Here is a 21883-nt window from a genome sequence, read left to right as displayed (position 1 = left end):
GGCCGGCAACTCAGGGACAAGCTGCCATCCTGAATCGGACAGGGCAGCCCCAACAAGAGCCAATTCATTAACAGCCGCTCATAAAATTCAGGGGGAGGTTCCATCAGCTGTCGGTGTGTGCCAGCGACACACATTTCCTGCCGATGTCGGGCCAATTGCCCGATTGGTAAAACTCTGCCTGCTTTAGTCTCACGCAAATAATGGCAACTTCAGTGAAGCATCGTGCACGAACGAGGAATCGACACCATCGGGGAAAGGAGGAGAAGAGAAAATTAGTCCTAAGCAACGGGTAAAAGCCACATTTAGGATTCAAGAGTGATAGCCACTTGAATGGAATTCCAAGAGTGAAGTGGAAACTAAACCCCTGTAACAGTAGAGTGATAGAGGATCAAAGGAGGCCATTCAGCCCATGTCTCATCATTTACTAAACTTATAGAAGAGGAATGGGGAAGAGCTGCTGGGTGGGTGAAACATGATGAGCCAATGAACCATCATCCACATGAAGAAAAAATTCTCAACAAATGAAAACATAGCAATTCAACCAATTCTACTCGCTTTCTCTACAAGTGTACTAAGTGATACCCAAAGTTAAAGCTCAGGTGCATACAACACTGGTATAACTCCATGAAATGCTATTTAAAGCTGCCCTCCGGCTAAAATCAGAAACTCTTTCTGGCACCAGCCAACCTTCTAACCTTTTCTTTTATCTTTGCTTCCTGCTCCCTACATTGCCTTTCAACAGTTTGAATCTTCCTGGTCATGGGAGCCTGGGCTTCTTTGAGCGCTTTCAGTTCTTGTTTCAGTTGGTCGCGGACACGCTTCACCTCTTCGTGCTCCTGTCGAGCAACCTCGTATTCCTTAAAAAAAAGACTGGCAACAGTCAGACGTTTACTTAAGAAAATAGATTTAAGGTTTCAGAACAATGACGATAAAAGTGCTATATAATCTACAAACAATGTGCTGTAAACTGTGAGTTAACCGGAACTCTTCCAACCAGAACTCTCTCCTACCAGAATTCCTCACGCTCCCCTAATACAAATCATCACTTTGCCAATCAGAAGCAATTACAAAGTTATCAGGATCTATACACTCTATTATTCCATACTTGATGTTTAATGTACTATTGAAGGTTAGAAATAAAAAGAATACCGCTCTTTACTTCCTGAACATTTCCGTATTAATTCAAAGTACAAGTATAGTGCTCTGTTCCATTGGTAAATGGCACTCTCAGTTAACCAGCATTTTTGATTAACCCACACCATCCATTCCCTGTGATAAAGATTTTACTGGAGTTTACTTTATTCTTTCAAAGTTCAACACTGATTCAGGAACGACAGGGGTTTGGGTGAATCCTTGCAAATTGTGCTATTGAAAGAATTCCCACCAAGCTTATCCCCTCGAAGCCACATACCATCCGGAATTGGAAATATATCGCCATTCCTTCACTGTGACGGGGTCAAAATCCTGGAGCTCCCTCCCTAACAACGTTGTGGGCGTACTTGCACCGCATGGACTGCAGCGGTTCAAGCACACACTTCACCACCACCTTCTCGAGGACAATCAGGGATAGACAATTAATCCTCACCAAACCAGCGAAGCTCACAATCCCTTGAAGTAAATAAAAAAGTTATCACTTTGAGGCAATCATTCCCTCTTTCGGTAACGTACACCCTGTGCTTTGACCAGGGCAATCACTGCTGTTACTTCAAGTAGCATCTCAGGTTACTACTGTGTAGCCTGGTCCTCTGCAGTTCCTCTCAACCCCATCTAAAAATCAATGAGGACTTGGCCGTTGGTGCCCCCGCAGCTTGATCGGCAGCTTATAATGGGTGGTACCTGCATATCATATGCTCGGCCCTGTTCAAGGGCTAAAGTGGAATTGGAGGCCTATTGATATCATAGAAGCCTAACTTAAAATGTCCAAATTAAGGTGTGTTTGCTCGAGGCAGATGCCAGGCAGCTATTTATTTATTTGTGTCGCAAGTAGTCTTACATCAACGCTGCAATGATGTTACTGTGAAAATCTCCTAGCCGTCACACTCTGGCACTTGTTCGGGTACACTGAGGGATAATTTAGCATGGCCAATCCACCTAACCAAGCAAGTCTGTCGGACTGTGGGAGAAAACCAGAGCACCCAGAGGAAATTCACGCAGACACGGGGAGAACGTGCAGAATCCGCACTGACAGTGACCCAAGCCGGGAATCGAACCCGGGTCCCTGGCACTGTGAGGCAGCAATGCTAACCACTGTGCCACCGTGCCGCCCCTTTCTGTGCTATTCTGTGTACCCCAGCAAAATGATGACAACAGAAACAAGGCTGTTACATTCAATATCCTCTATCCATCAGGCAAACAGTTTCAAAATCTCCCCCTATAGATGTGAAGGACAACGCCAGCCTACTTCCATCCATGCATATGCACAATGATGGACAGAAACTAGTTGGTCCATCCAGCCTGTACCACACACTTATGATATTTTCATTGTTACTATAGGCATGCTACCCCACACAAAACCATGAAAATTCTTCTCCAACATATCCACGCCATCAAATGAAACCCCAGAGATGAAATTATTTCACATTTGGACTGGATCCATTTGTCAACTGGAGCACCAGACTGGTTTCATGGATAGGATAATAAATATTGTATTCACAATGAGTTTACATTCACTTTAAACCAAAAGCTCTAACACTGTTTCACAAACCGGAATTCTGGTCAGTTCCACAGCACTGAGGTAAAATCCTTTCTCACGTCATTACAATGTCATAACTTACCACCCAGGGCCGCTTTCTTTCCAACATCTTTATTTTATCTAAATGTCGCTGTCGTTCGTAATACCGCTGTACATCTTGCTCACTGCGTTCATTCCTTTGCTTCATTTTCTCCAGGGCAGCCGATTTTTCTTTACACGTATTCTACAAATGCATTAAACAAATCATTTTGGATGCTGCCAGGTAAGAGCCAGACAGTGCTTGCAACAACAAAGACAAATCTCCGCCTACCTCCAGTTCCTTCTCCTTTTCGTGGTAATTCTTTAAATCGCTGTGAAACTTGTACATTTCTGGCGGGCCAACTGATTTTTCTGTTGCTTCCAGCAGCTCAATTTTGGACATTTTTGCAAACTCCCCAACTTTCTCCTGTAAAATGAACACCAATCATGCTGAATGGCAAACGCAACCAAAAAAATAAATAAAATTTTAACAGATACATGAAGACTAAACTGCTCCATTCAGCAATTTTATACCAAGGAACTGTGCTCGATCCAAGATGTTATTAACATTTTGGCAGAGATAGGAACAATAAAAAGGAAAGCATGTTTAGTACTAATTCTGCAACATTCTGTACATGAAAACAGCTTTCTTCTCTTGGAGGGGGGGGGGGGGGGGGGGCCTTAAGTGATTTTTTAAAACTGTTTTGAAATAATCTGCTGCAATGTACTCTGTTCTTTCCAGCACGAGGCTCTAAGCAGCAGTTACTCACCTTACTCACCAATTTAGTGAGATGAAGTGCAAGATTTGGCAAACAACATAGGAATCATTGCATCTATCCCTCCCTACCCTAAATACTGAAAGGTTCGTTTTTTATATCTGTTCTTAACACCTCCATTCTGAAACTTGTGGTATTTCAGAGTGCTGCTCATTGAAATATAATCAAAGCTCAGCAAAAAATAGCCCATACCCACGCCATACAAGTCTCCTTCCATCCCTGTTAGGACTCACCCTTTCAGCACTGACTAGCTCTTTGGGTATACAACTTTTCTTATTACCTTTTGAATTTAGGTTTAATTCAGAAGTTTCTAAAGTTAAAAATTATTTGTGTGGGAGGAAGTGGGGGAGTATTAATGGGCAGCTAGAAAATTAGATTACCAGGAAGCATTCACAATATCAAGTATTTCTCTCCCATACACATTATAACCCAGACTGTTTAAAAGCTTATTAAAATATCCAACATTTTCCAAAAAAATATTATTTTACACTTTAACATGGATACCTATGCTTTTAGATCAAAAGTCCTAGGGTAACGCTAACCAATGCCAGCATTAGTTCAGAGGAATGGGCATTGATCTAAATTGCCAGTTAATATTATTGTATAGCACAGTCCTGGAGTCCAAATAGCCAGACATTAAAATTATAGTTCTTATAGTAGACTTACACCAAACGCAACCAATCTTGATGTGATTCAAAGGCTAAATAAGAATCTTGGAACAACATTCACCCAGATTCAAACTTAGTACATTAATTCTTCCATTTATTACACACCTGAGGTAAAAACTGGCAGAGATTCCCCACTTGGATATTCAAAGCAGCAGTCTGTTCTTCGACCATTTTCTGAGTTGCGTGTTCTCGATTTATTTGCCAGACAGACTGATTTGACACAGAAATCTCTCGGCTAACAATAAGGTTGTGTGGTCGTCTGTAGCTGTAAATGGCCAATTATATAAATCATACAAATTAAATCACTCTTCAAGAAATTTAGAAATTGAATGATAACATTTGGAAAATAAACGGAAGCCAAGGTTGATTCAACTGGCTCATTATCACATACAAATGACAAGTGACCATCACCTCTTTGAGCATGGTCCTTCAGTCAATTAGACCATACCTGCTCCATGCCTTAACTCCATTTACCCACCTTGGTTCCATAGTCTTGCTGAACAAAAATCTATCAATCTCAGATTTGAAATAACTGACCCTCAATTTCTACGGCTATTTGAGATGAGACAACAATCGATAATATTTCCTGGCATTGTTATTCTTCCAAGTCCAGTTGTTTGTTAATTAATCAAAGTTTTATTCCAGCAGCTGCTGTGGTTTCGATTTGAACCCATGTCCCCAGTACATTGGTCTGGGTTAAAAGCAAAATATTGCAGATGCTGGAATAGAACAAAGAACAGTACAGCACAGGAAACAGGCCCTTCGGCCCTCCAAGCCTGTGCCGCTCCTTGGTTCAACTAGACCAATCGTTTGTATCCCTCCATTCCCAGGCTGCTCATGTGACTATCCAGGTAAGTCTTAAACAATGTCAGCGTGCCTGCCTCCACCACCCTACTTGGCAGCGCATTCCAGGCCCCCACCACCCTCTGTGTAAAAAACATCTCTCTAATATCTGAGTTATACTTCGCCCCTCTCACCTTGAGCCCGTGACCCCTCGTGAACGTCACTTCTGATCTGGGAAAAAGCTTCCCACTGTTCACCCTATCTATCCCCTTCATAATCTTGTACACCTCTATTAGATCTCCCCTCATTCTCCGTCTTTCCAGGGAGAACAACCCCAGTTTACCCAATCTCTCCTCATAGCTAAGACCCTCCATACCAGGCAACATCCTGGTAAACTTTCTCTGCACTCTCTCTAACGCCTCCACGTCCTTCTGGTAGTGCGGCAACCAGAACTGGACGCAGTACTCCAAATGTGGCCTAACCAGCGTTCTATACAGCTGCATCATCAGACTCCAGCTTTTATACTCTATACCTCATCCTATAAAGGCAAGCATACCATATGCCTTCTTCACCACCTTCTCCACCTGTGTTGCCACCTTCAAGGATTTGTGGACTTGCACACCTAGGTCCCTCTGTGTTTCTATACTCCTGATGATTCTGCCATTTATTGTATAACTCCTTCCTACATTATTTCTTCCAAAATGCATCACTTCGCATTTATCCGGATTAAACTCCATCTGCCACCTCTCCGCCCAATTTTCCAGCCTATCTATATCCTGCTGTATTGCCCGAAAATGCTCTTCGCTATCCACAAGTCCAGCCATCTTCGTGTCATCCGCAAACTTGCTGATTACACCAGTTACACCTTCTTCCAAAACGTTTATATATATCACAAACAGCAGAGGTCCCAGTACAGAGCCCTGCGGAACACCACTGGTCACAGACCTCCAGCCGGAAAAGGACCCTTCGACCACTACCCTCTGTCTCCTATGGCCAAGCCAGTTCTCCACCCATCTAGCCACTTCTCCTTGTATCCCATGAGCCTTAACCTTCTTAACCAACCTGCCATGTGGGACTTTGTCAAATGCCTTACTGAAATCCATATAGACGACATCCACGGCCCTTCCTTCATCAACCGTTTTTGTCACTTCCTCAAAAAACTCCACCAAATTTGTAAGGCACGACCTCCCTCTTACAAAACCATGCTGTCTGTCACTAATGAGAGTGTTCCATTCTAAATGCACATACATCCTGTCTCTAAGAATCCTCTCCAACAACTTCCCTACCACGGACGTCAAGCTCACCGGCCTATAATTTCCTGGGTTATCCCTGCTACCCTTCTTAAACAACGGGACCACATTCGCTATCCTCCAATCCTCAGGGACCTCACCCGTGTCCAAAGAAGCGACAAAGATTTCCGTCAGAGGCCCAGCAATTTCATCTCTCGTCTCCCTGTTCCAGATTCCAGATTTCCACTCTACTGTGAGAAATGTTTCCTAACAAGACTTCTGAATGACCCCACTCTAAATTTAAGGTTATGCCCTCTTGTTTAGGACACTTCCCAGCAGTTTCCCTCCATCTCTCCTATGAACTCCTTTATTCATCTTAAAAGCCTCAATTAAATCATAGAACAGAATCACAGAATCCCTACAGTGCAGAAGGTGGAGATTCGGCCCATCAAGTCTGCACTGATTTTCTGACAAAGCATCTTACCCAGGCGCACCCCCCTGCCCTATCCCCACAACCCCATGCATTTACCCTGCTAATCTACCTAATTCACACATCTTTGGACACTAAGGGGCAATTTAGCGTGGCCAGTCCACCTAACCTGCACATCTTTGGATTTTGAGAAAAAACCGGAGCACCTGGAGGAAACGCACGCAAACACGGGGAGAACATGGGAACACGGGGAATTGTCCAGAGGGCTAGAATACAAGAGCAGGGATGTACTACTGAGGCTGTATAAGGCTCTGATCAGACCCCATTTGGAGTATTATGAGCAGTTTTGGGCCCCATATCTAAGGAAGGATGTGCTGGCCTTGGAGATGGTCCACAGGAGGTTCACAAGAATGATCCCTGGAATGAAGAGCTTGTTGTATGAGGAACGGTTGAGGACTCTGAGTCTGTACCCGTTGGAGTTTAGAAGGATGAGGGGGGATCTTATTGAAACTTACAGGATACTGCGAGGCCTAGATAGAGTGGACATGGAGAGGATGTTTCCACTAGTAGGAAAAACTAGAACCAGAGGGCACAACCTCAGGCTAAAGGGACGATCCTTTAAAACAGAGATGAGGAGGAATTTCTTCAGCCAGAATGGTGAATCTGTGGAACTCTTTGCCACAGAAGGCTATGGAGGCCAGGTCATTGTCTTTAAGACAGAGATAGCTAGGTTCTTGATTAATAAGGGGATCAGGGGTTATGGGGAAAAGGCAGGAGCATGGGGAGGAGAAAAATATCAGCCATGATTGAATGGTGGAGCAGACTCGATGGGCCGAGTGGCCTGATTCTGCTCCTATGTCTTATGAACCCAGTGCCTGGAGCTGTGGGGCAGCAGTGCTAACCACTGTGCCTGCCTTAAATCACACCTTAATATTCCATACCAAGTTTAATTATTTTAAAACTTGAGATACAATTTTAAATTGAGAAGTTATTTAGGGACTCCCGCAATGAGAGGTCCCACGTTCAGTCCTGTCAACGCTGCGTACTTTGACTTTGGGAGGTGCGGAATTATACTTGGAATCTCTCTCAATTCTCCTTCTTTGTGTTCATTGCAGATAGCAGTTTCCAATAGTAGACTGAAATCTATCAAAACTTACACATTGAAGAATCATCCATTTTAATTTCAGCTCTAAGTATCACTAGATTCATCCTAGTCACCCAATGCACCCTCCATTCCAAATGGCAGAACATAATATAGCAAGACCACATCATTCCACTCCACACTCTCCAGCAAGTCTGTAGAAGATTGTGTAGCAAGCACTGGTTAAATATAAAATTGATGGGAACTTGAGGAGCAGAGCTGTTTGCAGCATATGAGTTCCCTGCAGTATTGAAGGAGGAATTAGAACAGGCCAAACTGTCACCACTGGACTTCATAAAACAAGTTTGCATGGGTAATTTCTGTTAGATTATACTTACAGTTCAAGTTCAATATATCCTTTGTTATATCCTCGTTTCACATAAAGGCCAACCTGTTAAAAAATTAAAACCTGTATCATTTTTGCACAGCCCTTACAAATGAAATACTGCCAAACAATCTCCTTGGCGTGTAAATTAACTTTAACAAGTTTGGAGTCACATGTCTTAAGATTACATCTATTATTGGAAACATACAATTTTTTTTGTATTTTTTTACTCCATCCTTGAAGTTACAAAGCCAATGCTCAGAGTGGACCAGACGGACCTAAATTCATTCCTTGCTTCAGAAATCAAACTGAAATTGAATCCAATTCATCATCCCCACAAGAGATAAACAAGATTCAAGCTGACAAGATAAGGCACTGCGGCCCATCTTGGGCTTGATCTGAGCCAAAAAACTGAGAATGAGTCTCCACACGTTAGAAGTTAATTTATACACCAGCGAGACTGTCTGGCAGTGATTAAGACTGATCACATCTTTAAAAGAGTACCTGCACTAAGATGAACAATGGCTAGTATTCATGAATGGAGGAAGTACTGCACTGTAGGCATGCCATGATTCTATGAAATGGCGTGACTTTTCTGTATTTGAACGATAAGTCTCTCAGTGGGATATCATTGCAGCGAAGGATGAATATGTGGGGTCATGGGGATGGGGCCTGGGTGGGGTTGTGGTGGTAGATGTAGACTTGATGGGCCGAGCGGTCTCTTTCTGTATGGATTCTATGAAGCTTTTGGCAGAATGCAGCATCTTGGACAACAAATTCCTGATTTATGCAATTAACTGTGCATGGGCAGGCACTGGTCAGCCTCACCATTATGCGTACTGCAAAATCCAGCCCATTACATCTGTCCTTGAAATTGAATGAATGAGGAAGACTGACCTTTGCACTACTCCCTACACTGAAACATTACTCTACAACTACCAACAGAAGGTCCTGCAAGGGTCAGTCTTGACACACAGAAAACACTTATTTCAGCGAAAATCAAATCACAGCAGGTTAGTCAAATCAGACCAAAATAAATACATAACCACACAGATATATTTTTACGTCTGTAAAAACAGTAAACGCTGAATTTGAAATGGTTTAAATTATACCACAAACACTTAATCAGAACTTCCAATATATAAAATTATATTTAAAAATGTTCAAAGCTAGAAAATATCATGAAATAACTATAGCTTATAAAATTAAGTATGTAGCATTAAACAGTGATTATTTTTCAGTTTGTATTATATCTCATAGAGACTTATAAAATTCTAACAGGACTGGACAGGGTAGATGCAGGGAGGATGTTCCCGATGGTGGGGGAGCCCAGAACCAGGGGTCACAGTCTGAGGATTCAGGGTAGACCATTGAGGATGGAGATAAGGAGACATTTCTTCACCCAAAAAACGGTGAGCCTGTGGAATTCATTACCACAGTTGATGTCAAAACATTCAATGTATTCAAGAAGTGGCTAGATATAGCACTTGGGGGCGAATGGGATCAAAGGTTATGGGGAGAAAGCAGGATTAGGCTAATGAGTTGGGGGATCAACCATGATCGTGATGAATGGCGGAGCAGGCTCGAAGGGCCAAATGGCCTCCTCCTGCTCCTATCTTTTATGTTTCTATGTTTAGTATTGCAGCATGTGTTGTCAGCTGCATTATTTCCATTATATTCATTGCAATTGGCTGGCCAACATTTGAAAATTAAAAGTTGCACTTTAATGATACTGCCTCTCTAGACGTGTACACGCACCTCAAAATTCTACAACTTGGTTTCCTCGTGACTGGGGCTTGAACCCGGGGTTTTTCCGACTCCGAGGCAAGAATGCTACCCATTGAGTCAAAACTGACATCAAGCAATTGGGCAGAAAGGATACGCTAGACTGAAACGACGTTACGGGGAATCATCTTGTAATTTAACTGTCCAAATTACCAAAACAGAACATGGTGTAAAATCAAGCCAGACTTATATTATACAAAACATTAATAGCACTCACCTTGTCCCCTCTGCCAATAAAGGAGGTTTTTCCTGCCAAACCCAAACAAATTGCACAGACGATGCTGGACTTCCCAGTGCCATTGGCTCCCACTATCATGTTCAAGTTGGCCCCAGGGAAAATCTCACAGGAATCGTAAGTTCTGAAAAGCAACACATTCACTAAATTCAAACAAATGTTTGACATTGTAATTTGTAATCAGAACAGTTCCCTGTCAGACTTGCTATGTCTAACATTCCAAATGTTATCAGTAGAACTTTCTTAACAGATCGATTCACTTAAGTTTCCTGAAAGGTGCTAAGTCTTAGCAAGCAACAGAACTTAACAGTATGATTCTCATTCCCTCTTGGGTTAAACACAGACAGCCAACAGTTTGAATCATAGAATCCCTACAATGCAGGAGGCCATTCTGCCCATCGGGTCTGCACCAACTCTCCGAAACAGCATCTTACCCAGGCCCACCACCATCCCAGCCCCGTAACCCTATGCATTTACTGCGTTAATCCTCCTAACCTACACATCTTGGGATCCTAAGGGGCAATTTACCCTGGCCAATCCACCTGACCTGCACATCTTTGAACTTTTTAACTCCCAGAACACAAGAATCTTAAAGCCATTTGAGTAAACTTGGTCTACACCCATCTCTAGTTATGGCTCTATGACTCCACATTAGGAAGCAGGCACTCTTGCCTTCCTTTTTTGCCTGGTAACGGGTCCAATCAGGAGGCTGATTTTGCATAACCATGAAATTTAGCAAAGTCCAGCAGCATACAAGATATGTGAAAACAACCTAAACAGCGCCGCTAGTGTAAAGCACAATAATGAAGATTGCATAGTTTAATGGCATCAAAATTTGAAATCCACTGTTGCTCGCGACTCAGTTTCAGTGATCTCAACTCAGACGAATAGAATACCTGGAAAACTATACGTTTTTCTATGGAAAACATATTTTGCATCTTAATTATTTCCTATTATATCTGTTCATTATGTCTCAGAAAATGTGCTTTCACTACCCAAGAGGATATTTCTCGCTATAAATGTCCATGATTTCCAATTAATCCAAAGTTAAGACTTAACCTAAAGCAACAGTAGAAATTCTGCTGTACGGGTCAGGCCATCTATCTACACACCACTAGGCCCTAGAGACTCCAGTACAACGAATGCACCATCATCCACTGCATAACCCACATTATTGCAGTGGACGACCCTTGTTGCAAGGTCAGGTTTCTACCATTTACAGTTTGCATTAAGTGGAAAAATCAACTATTCAGAAAAACACGTGAACAATGGTGATTTTTTAAAAACAATGAAAATAAACATAATTTCTTACTTTACATCAATTATCACAAACAGGACAATTATTCAATTTAAAAAATGGAAAACAAATCCAGAAGGAATCATCGTTTCAATTTGAATTCATCTTGAACAATTGAAATTAGAAATACAGAGAATGGATTATTTACTTGATTAGTTCACATAATTAATGCAAAACTGATCAGTCAGGTTACTTGTCCATCATTTTCTGTCATTACAATTATGACTAATTACTTTTTAAAAATGTATTTCCTATGTACAGATTGTTTAACACTTCTGACACTCAATGGAGATAAGTGTTTTTAATGTGTACTGTAAGGAAGATGTTTCTCAATTTAACTGACCTGCAGAACTAAACCAACGATCTGATTCTCATAACTGGAAAGGCCAAAATTTGGAAACTCAGCTGCTGAAATTAAAGTATTCAGATTTTCAAAAACTACAGAGCCAGGAATTAAACAAAGTTGTGACGCTAAAATAATTGCTGTCTACCTCTTTCCCACATTTAATTTGTCATCTTGCACCAATCTCTCTTCATATTTATTGCAAACTGGGTTAAAGTTCAGACACCATGCCAGGAAACATCTACAGAGCTAGCTTTGGGCATTGTTATGATCAGGTAATTACACTGACACACAGTCCATTTAACAGTCTAGAAGAGATTGCGACAATTCAATGGCAATGAAATCTTAGATCTGCACAGACCTCGATTATGCCTGATAATTGAACACGGGTGTTCAGATGTCTTACTGATTGTTACAGTTTATCAAGCTAAAATAAATATTCAGCACCTCATCAAATCCTCAGGATGTCCTAGATTACTTCACATCTAATGAATTATTTCAGAAATGCATACAAACAGCAAGTGAGAATAAAGCATAAACTATATCGGAAAGCCTCCACATGTACAACAATGAAAAATATTTTTTTTAATCCTGCTTAAAATAAAACCTTTCAACAGTGACAACACTTTATAACTAATTGGCAATGAAGCATGGAAGGTGATGTCAGCAGTGCAATTAAGTGGCATTTGCAATGTTCAGTACAGGTCCCACCAGGAACACTCAGCTCAAGGCCCCATTACGGGTTTGGTGTAAACATGGGCAAATGAGTTGAATTGTCGAATGGAAAGGAGTGGCTTCCTTTGATATCAAGGTAGTATTTGATTAAATAAAAACAATTCCAAAGAACAGTCATGTTGGACTCTAATTACCTCTGTTTCTCTCTCCACAGATGCTGCCAAATGGCCACGTGTTTCCAGCATTTCTGTTTTTATTTCAAATGTTATTTCAGTTTTTATCACAGCATGTGACCAAATAAGCGCAAACTCTGCTAAATTGAAGTCAATGAGGATCAGAGGGAAAACTCTCCTCTAGCACAAAAGAAGATGGTTGTGGTTGTTGAAGGTCAATCACTTAGTCCCTGGGCATCTCTGCAGGAGTTCCTCAGGATGAGTGCCCTAGACCCAACCATCTTCAGCTGCTTCATCAATGACCATCATTTCATCAAAAGGTCAGAAGTGGGGATGTTCGCAGATGACTTTACAATGTTCAGCTCCACTGGTAACTCTTCAAATAAAGGAAGCAGACCATGTCCACACGCAGCGACCTGGGCAACATTCAGACTTGGGCAACTAAGTGGCAAATAACATCGATGCTAAACTAGTGCCAGACAGTGACCATGTCCAACAAGATCATTTCCACATGGCAATCAACAGTATGGCCATCGCTGAAACCCCACCATCAACATCCTCGGGATTACCATTGACGAGAAACTGAACTCGACCAGACATATAGATATGTGCCTACAAGAGCGGGTCAGAGGCTGAGAATTTCTGCAGCAAGTAACTCACCTCCAAGGCACAAGTCAGGAGTGTGATCGAACACTCTCCATTTGCCTGGAAGAATGCAGCTCCAACGACACTCAAGAAGCTCAACACCATCCAGAGCAAAGCAGCCTGTTTGATAGGCACCCCATACACCACCTTACATTCACTTCCTGCACAACTAGAACATGTTGGCAGCATGATGTACCATCTAGAAGATGCACCACAACTCACCAAGGCTCCTACGACAGCAGCTTCCAAACCCACAAACTCTACTACCTAAGACAAGGACAACAGGTAAATTAGCAGGTGCATGGGAACACCATCACCTACAAGTTCCCCTCCAAGCCACTCACCATCCTGACTCGGAAATATATCCCCGTTCCTCCACTGAGTCAAAATCTAGGGCTCCCTCCCTAGCATACTAAGGGTGTACCTGCACCACATGAGCTGCAGCAGCTCAAGGCGGCAACTCACCACCAGTTTCTCAAGGGCAATTAGAGATGGACAATAAACGGTGGCCTAGCCGGCAACGCCCACATCCCATGAACAAATTAAAAATCAATTTCTTTCTATTAGATGTCATGAAAACTAGAAATGGTAATACCAGTGTATTATCCTCTTCAGCCTCAACTAAGTTTATCAGGAACTCTGGGCTTTTAAACTGGCCATAATTACTGCAGAGTAACAGAAATTATTGCTCTGCATGTTCGTGAAAAAAGACAATACTATTCTGGAAATAATACTAGAAGTGTTAATTTACATGCAGTAAACCTTTCACCCGAATGATAAGGGCAACTCTGCCATCTACTGGTTATAATTAATGTCATGAGGTGGAGATGCCGGCGTTGGACTGGGCTTTAACCTGGTGTTGTTAAACTTCTTACTATAATTAATGTACCAGAATTGTATCACTGAGTGATATGACAGTGTGTTACAAAGTAGAAAATATTTACAGCACAGAAACAGACCATTTGGTCCAATTGCTCTATGTTAGTGTCTCCTCTTCACAAAAACCTGCTCCCACCTTACTTTATCCAACGCTATCAACATGTCCATCTGTTTCTTCCTTCCTCATGTGCTTATTGAGCACTCCCTTAAAAACGTATCACTGCTGCTCACATCAACAACGACACGTGGGAGCGAATTCCACACTCTCACACCTCTCTGGGGAAAGAAATTTCTCCTGAATTCTCTAGCAGATTTAGCAGGGACTCTTTCATATTTATGGCACTAATTTTCATCAACCTAACAAGCAAATCTATAAGATACACTGCTGGAACTCAGCAAGGCTCCTCAGGCAGTACCTTCCAAACCAACGACTGTTACCATCTAGGACAAGAGCAGCAAATACTTGGGAACACCACCACCTGGAGGTTCCCCTCCAAGCCACTCACCAGCCTGACTTGGAAATATATTGCCGTTCCTTCACTGTCGCTGGGTCAAAAGCTTGGAACTCCCTCCCTAAGAGCACTGTGAATGTACCTACATCACATGGACTGCAGTAGTTCAAGAAGGCAGCTCACCACCACTTTCACAAGGGCAACTAGGAGATGGGCAATAAATGCTGGCCTAACCAGTGACAACTACATCCCATAAATGAATAACGAAAAAAAGAAACATCTTCTCCACATCTATCCTATCCAATTCTTTTATAATTTTGAAGGTTTCTAGAAGATCAGCCCTTAAACCTTCTGTTCCAGAGAAGTATTTCAGTTCTTATATTCCAGTAACAAAAGACTGGTTCTCCAGGCCCATCAATACATCTACAAATGCTGCACAATGCCCAAAGCAAACCAAACTTGTATGAACTGTCTCAGAAATTGATAAGGACTTATAGATGTGAATAAAACAAGCATATCTGCTTGGAGATATTTTGACATTTAACATCACATCTAAAAGGTGGTATTCCCAACATTCAGGTATCAGCCTCGTCCCTGGTGAGGGATTTGAACCCCAATCTGCTGACTTAGAGGCAAAATCACTACCCTTTGAGTCACTGCTAAGATAGCTCATAAGAACGTCCAAGGGGCTGACTCTTCAAAATAAGAAGTATACATATGGCTAGTTTGAAAGTTTGTTGAAGACAGTAAACTTGGAAATGCTTTGACTGAAAGGGTGGCAAAAGCAGATCCAATAAAAATGTTTAGAAGAGAAGTGGTCATACTTGAAGGGGATAAATTTGCAGGACTTTGGGGGAAGGGTGGGGAAGAATATTTCAGAAAGCTCTTTCAAAGTGCTGGCACAGGTACAATAGCTTTCTGCGCTGTATCCCTGCATCCCACTCCCATTTAACTCAGCTAGCACCACCACTCCAATCAAGGTCCAGTGATTGTAAGAAACCTCAACTTCCACAGGTGTATTGCTGCATTGATGTTGATAAGGTGTTTGAGACACAGGTTCCCAAAGCTGCAAACCTATCAGATTTATTCAGGCTAGTTGAAAGAAGATTTGCTGACTGCCATTCCAAATGGCAGAAAAGTCCAGACACTAACGTAAAACCAGCCTAAGGAGGGACTTCAGCTTCACACAGTGGGGCCCACTGACAGCTCTGAGAAGCTTTGTGCATAAGCGTCACGCCTCCGCGCTGAAAAATTGACCACTCATTATTCCATGAGCCCAGTGTAAGATTTCATGCAATTGTTGATCAGTATAGCCCAATAAAATGCCAGAATTAAACTACAAATGTGGATCTTTCTCTGCAAGGTTTCACATCCCCTGTGCTGAAATTGATCACACAAACAATCTTAGTCAATTCTCCAACAGGATGTTTCTCAGTAAACCTGCAGTTTATTTATTTCATTTATTTATTAGTCACAAGTAGGCTTACATTAACAGTGCAATGAAGTTACTGTGAAAATCCCCTAGTTTCCACACTCCCGCGCCTGTTCGGGTTCACTGAGGGAGAATTTGGCATGTCCAATCCACTTAACCAACACATCTTTCGGACTGTGGGAGGAAACCGGAGCACCTGGAGAAAACCCACACAGACACGGGGAGAACATGCAGACTCTGCACAGACAGTGACCCAAGCCAGAAATCGAACCCAGGTCCCTGGCACTGTGAGGCAGCAGTGCTAACCACTGTGAGGCAGCAGTGCTAACCACTGTGCCACCCTGCTGCCCTGTTCCAACAATTGAGATGCCAGTGATGGCAACACTAATCTGTAAACACAATGACACGGAGCATTCAAGTTTCCCGTACTGAGGAAGAAGAAAGCAAGACAGAGTACAAGACCCTACTTGAATTTCAGAAATTGCCCTGAAAACGAGATCGTAGAGCTTGGCTGTGACACTCTCCAGAATCAAATAGCCTGCCACTCTCAATTTGACATCTCCTGATCTTTCCCATCAGAATATAATTGTATTCCCTTCCTGGCAGCTTATTATTCCCTTCCTGGAAGTTTATTATTCCCCACTTAATTATAGTCCTCAGAGGAAATTTTAAGAAATTGGCAATTTGTTTCTTCACAGGTCAAAACACGCAATGAAGTTCATGAAAAGTTTTCTCTGAAGTAATTTTCTAAGCATAAAATTGGTAGCTACTGTGCGCAAAATGCTTAACAGCAAATAGGAGAAATAATCTAAAGTGGAATATCATTCACTAATGCTTCTGCATATTACAGTACCAACACCTAACAAACTACATGTTGAGCTACGAGAATAACAGAAATAACTACCAGATGTAAACAAAGGTATATCAACTACCTTAAAATGTTACAATTCTACATAACCCAAACATTATTTATGTTCTTTTCTCCTTGCCTAGTACAGATGTTTGACAAACTCCCACGATGAAATGTGGGATCTGAACAGGAGCACTATTATACCTTATGGTTAACAGGGCAATGCTATAACAGTGAACACTGCAATATATCATTAAGGAAGTAACGAGAAAGTGATTTATCAAAAAGGGCACCTTAATTCAGCAATGCACTGACCCGGGTTTTACAGTCAGTGGTCAAGAGACGGCACCCGTCACTGATCTTAAAGGAATCCGTCCAGAAAAATCTAGCGGGTCCTATGGTACAATTCCCCCTATCACAACTTCATAGGTAGTCTCACAACACCAGGTTGAAGTCCAACAGGTTTATTTGGTAGCACGAGCTTTCGGGGCACTGCCCCTGCATTCCGAAAGCTTGTGCTACCAAATAAACCTGTTGGACTTTAACCTGGTGTTGTGAGACTGCTTACTGTGCCTATCCCAGTCCAACGCTGGCACCTCCACATCATGGTTATCACAACATCAGTTTCAATCAGGTACCATTTTTAGGAGTTCTGTGAATGCCCAGGGGTCATAACCTGTGGGATTATCAAACAGGCTGGTCAGCCAATCAGAATGAAGAATTCTCAGACAGCAAACCAGGTATTTTACAGAAAGCGGAATAAGGATCGGCACAAACGCACATGGGATTAAGGCAGAAGCTGAAATATCGGAATCAAACACCGAAGAGTAAAACAAAAATTCACTTTTACCATTTTAAAACTCTATGGAATTTTTATCGTGGAGTGAAGGGAATGACATACCAGACTTCAGGGTCAGTGAGGTTGTTCAATAATACTTATGACTTCACATGCTGTTTAAAAAAATCAGTTACACCTCATTGAACAAGCCTGTCAATTATTTTTACAATGAAAATGTGTAAAAGGTTGAGGTTCACATAAAGACTGCAATAACGCTTCCTGTGGTATCAATGGCAGTAGCATCTGGACTTCCACATTTGACTGCAGGTGTAGACACCAGAAGTTGCTGCCAGTTTTATACAGTAAAGACAACAAATGCTGATGGCTTTGCCATTATTACAATTGCAAAAGCTGGGCCATTATACCCTGGAAAGTAAACAATCCCCAATGTGGTCAAAGTACATTGGGTCATCCAGACTCAAAACATTAACTCTCTCTCTCCACAGATGCTGAGATTTTTCAGCATTTTGTGTTTGTGCATCCCCAATGTGACACAGTTATTGCAAGCAGGCACAAATGGAAGATTTCGATTTGGAAAGGGGGCGGTGGAATAAAGCCAACTTTGTGCAATTTCCAATGAGGTCATGCATTTGTATAGTACCTCCAACATAAAAATAATCCCAAGGACATAATCAGACAAATCCGGGTGCCGAGCCAAGGAACGTTGTATTGGGAACAATGAACAAAAAGCTCGGTCAAACCAAGCTTGGTTCACTCTAGAGCAAGGTTTAACAAAAAACAAAGCAGCAAATACGTGCAACATGAGGTTGCCTCTTGTACCGACACCCTTAATGCAAATTCAAATGCAAATTAGGTAGCTATCCTCCAGAGAACTCTAGATACAGTACAAGTAATTTGAGACAAGGGTAACGCAAAGTGCAACATGCATGGTAAAAGACAAAAAGCAAACCAAGCTGCTATTTATACCACATGGTGCAGATACACCAAAGCGATGCCATATTTGTAAAAAAAAGCATTTGCAACAAAAATACACTAAGGTGCAAATGATTATAGTGGAAAGACAAAGAATGCAGTAAATGGGCAGATCTATCAGTACTTGAAAGACAGGGTAATATTTGAGAAAATTCTTCCACATAACAGACCCAAGGAAGATGCTTGACTTCAAACATTCTCCAGTTCTGCTTTTCTCTTCACATTGCCGTTAAACCTGCTGTACGTTTCCTTCACATTTCAGTAATCATTGCTCTGTACAGTCGGACAGAAGAAAGCTCAGAACCTAAAAACTAGGAGCAGGAGTCGACCACCTGGCCCCTCGAGCCTGCTCCGCCATTCAATAAGATCATGGCTGATCTTTTTGTGGACTCAGCTTCACTTACCCGCCCGCTCACCATAACCCTCAATTCCTTTACTGTTCAAAAATGTATCTATCCTTACCTTAAAAACATTCAATGAGGTAGCCTCCACTGCTTCACTGGGCAGGGAATTCCACAGATTCACAACACTTTGTGTGAAGAAGTTCCTCCTCAACTCAGTCCTAAATCTGCTTCCCCTTTGATCTCGTCCTCACCAACCTGCCTGCCACAGATGCACACGTCCATGACAGTATTGGTACGAGTGACCGCCAAAGTCGGAGACGAAGTCCTGTTTTCCTTGAGGATCCCCCACCCCCTCCATTGTGTCGGGTGGCATTACCACCTTGCTAAATGAGATGGACTTTGAACAGATCTAACAACTCAAGACTGGTCATCCATGAGGCACTGCAGGCCATCAGCAGCAGCAGAATTGTACTCAACCATCCGTGATCTCATTCGTAAACTCACAGCCCGACACATCTCCCACTCTACCATTACCACCAATCTAGGGGATCAATCCTGGTTCAATGAAGAGTGCAGGAGGGCATGCCAGGAGCCTCAAGCAAATGAGATGTCAACCTGATGAAGGTACAACACAGGACTATTCACGTGCCAAACTGCATAAGCAATAAGTAACAGAGCTACCAATGGATGTGATCGAACTCTGCAGTCCTGCCCTATCCAGCCATGAAGACAATTAAACAACTCACTGGAGGAGGCGGCTCCACAATTATCCCCATCCTTGATGATGGAGGAACCCAGCACATCAGTGCAACAAATAAGCCTGAAGTATTCGCAACAATCTTCAGCCAGAAGTGCCGAGCGGATGATCCATCTCGGCCTCCTCCAGAGCCCCCCAGCGTCACAGATGTCAATCTTCAGCCAATTCGATTCACTCCACATATCAAGAAATGGCGGCATGGTGGCACAGTGGTTAGCACTGCTGTCTCACAGCGCCAGGGACCCGGGTTCAATTCCTGGCTTGTGTCACTGTCTGTGCAGAGTCTGCACATTCTCCCCGGGACTGCGTGGGTTTCCTCCAGGTGCTCCGATTTCCTCTCAGTCCAAAGATGTGCAGGTTAGGTGGATTGGCCATGCTAAATTGCCCCTTGGTGTCAGGGGGACTAACTAGGGTAAATGCATGATGGTATGGGGATAGGGCCTGGGTGGGATTGTGGTCAGTGCAGACATGATGGCCGAATGGCCTCCTTCTCCACTGTAGGATTCTATGAATCAGCTGAAGGCACTGGATACTGCAAAGGCCCTGACAATATTCCGACAATAGCCCTGAAGACTTGTGCTCCAGAACTTGTCATGCCTCCAGTACAGCTACGACATTGGCATCGGCCCAACAATGTGGAAAATTGCCCAAGTATGTCTTGTATACAAGAAGCAGGACAAATCCAACCTGGCCAATTACCACCCACCCTAGTCTATCTCGACCGTGATGCAAGTGGTGTTTAGTCAGCAATAACCTGCTCAGTGACACTCAGTTTGGGTTCTGCCAAGGTCACTCAGCTCCTGGCCTCATTCCAGCCTTGGTTCAAACATGGACAAAAGAGCTGAATGCTAGAGGTCATGTAACAGTGATTGCCCTTGACACCAAGGCAGCAATTGACCAAATTGGCCCAGAGAGCCATAGCAAAAATGGAGTCAATGGGGATCAGAAAGAAAGCTCTCTACTGGTTGGAGTCATACCCAGCACAAAGGAAGATAGTTGCGGTGGTTGGAGGTCAATTGTCTCAGCTCCAGGACATCACTGCAGGAGTTTCTCAGGATATGCTCTGGGTCCAATCTTCAGCTGCTTCATCAATAACTTTCCTTCCATCATAAGGTCAGAAGTGGGGATGTTCACAGATAATTGCACAATGTTCAGTACCATTCGCAACTCCTCAGATACTGAAGCAGTCCATGTCCAAATGCAGAAAGAGCTGGACAATATCCAGGCTTGGGCTGACAAGTGGCAAGTAACATTTGTGCCACACGGGTCCCAGGCAATGACCATCATCAATAAGGGAAGATCTGACCATCGCCCCTTGACATTCAATGGCATTACCATCGCTGAATCCCCTCCCCCACTATCAGCATCCTGGGGGTTACCATTGACCAGAAACTGAATTAGCCATATAAATATTGTGGCTACAAGAGCAGGTCAAAGGCTAGAAATCCTGCGGCAAGCAACTCACCTCCTGACTCCCCAAAGCCTGTCCCCCATCTATAAGGCACAAGTCAGGAGTGTGACGGAATATTCCCCAATTGCCTGAATGAGTTGGCTCCAAAGCAACAACACTCAAGAAGTTTGACAACATCAGGACAAAGCAGCCCTCTTTATTGCTACCCCTTCTACAAGCATTCAATCCTTCCACCATCAACGGACAGTGACAGCAGTGTGTACCATCTCCAAGATGCACTGCAGGAACTCAACAAGGTTATTTAGGCAGCATCTTCCAAACCCACGACCATTACCATCCAGAAGGACAAGGGCAGTGGATACCTGGATACACCACTACCTGATAGTTCCCCTCCAAGTCACTCACCATCCTGACTTGGAAATATATCACCATTCCGTCATAGTCACTGGGGCACAATCCTGGAACTCCCTCCCTAACAGCACTGTGGATGTACCTACAGTTTAGGGACTGCAACTGTCCAAGAAGGTGGGTCACCAGCATCTTCTCAAGGGCAACAAATGCTGGCCTAGTCAGCGACCCCCACATCCCATAAAATGAATTTTAAAAACTTAGGAAGAGTTCAAAATTAGACTGTAGGAGCGTTCGCTCTGCAACATCCTGATACACTCTGATCACCTGCAGCAATTCCTCCCCAGCCCACAGCATCTTCCCACGCAACACTAGAGGGCTCTAAATATTTTTAGGTGAAACAGTGATTTAATTGTACTTCAAC

The 21883-nt window shown here is 42.9% G+C and overlaps 1 protein-coding gene across 1 annotated transcript in view; it reads right to left on the bottom strand.

Moving 5' to 3' along the window:
• The window catches only part of smc5 (structural maintenance of chromosomes 5), a 56434-nt gene that overhangs the window by 32278 nt on the left and 2273 nt on the right, over window positions 1–21883 (bottom strand). The window contains exons 2-7 of the mRNA XM_078213957.1: window positions 10065–10206; window positions 8076–8128; window positions 4260–4419; window positions 3003–3137; window positions 2775–2915; window positions 696–857 (exon numbers count right to left, since the gene is read on the bottom strand). Coding sequence (XP_078070083.1) covers window positions 696–857; window positions 2775–2915; window positions 3003–3137; window positions 4260–4419; window positions 8076–8128; window positions 10065–10206 — 793 coding nt within the window. The remainder of the gene's footprint in view (window positions 1–695; window positions 858–2774; window positions 2916–3002; window positions 3138–4259; window positions 4420–8075; window positions 8129–10064; window positions 10207–21883) is intronic.

This window comes from Mustelus asterias, chromosome 6 (assembly GCF_964213995.1).
Source record: "Mustelus asterias chromosome 6, sMusAst1.hap1.1, whole genome shotgun sequence".
Lineage (NCBI taxonomy): Eukaryota > Metazoa > Chordata > Chondrichthyes > Carcharhiniformes > Triakidae > Mustelus > Mustelus asterias.
The sequence above is the reverse complement of the archived record's forward strand: the minus strand, read 5'-3'. Positions and strand labels throughout refer to the sequence as shown.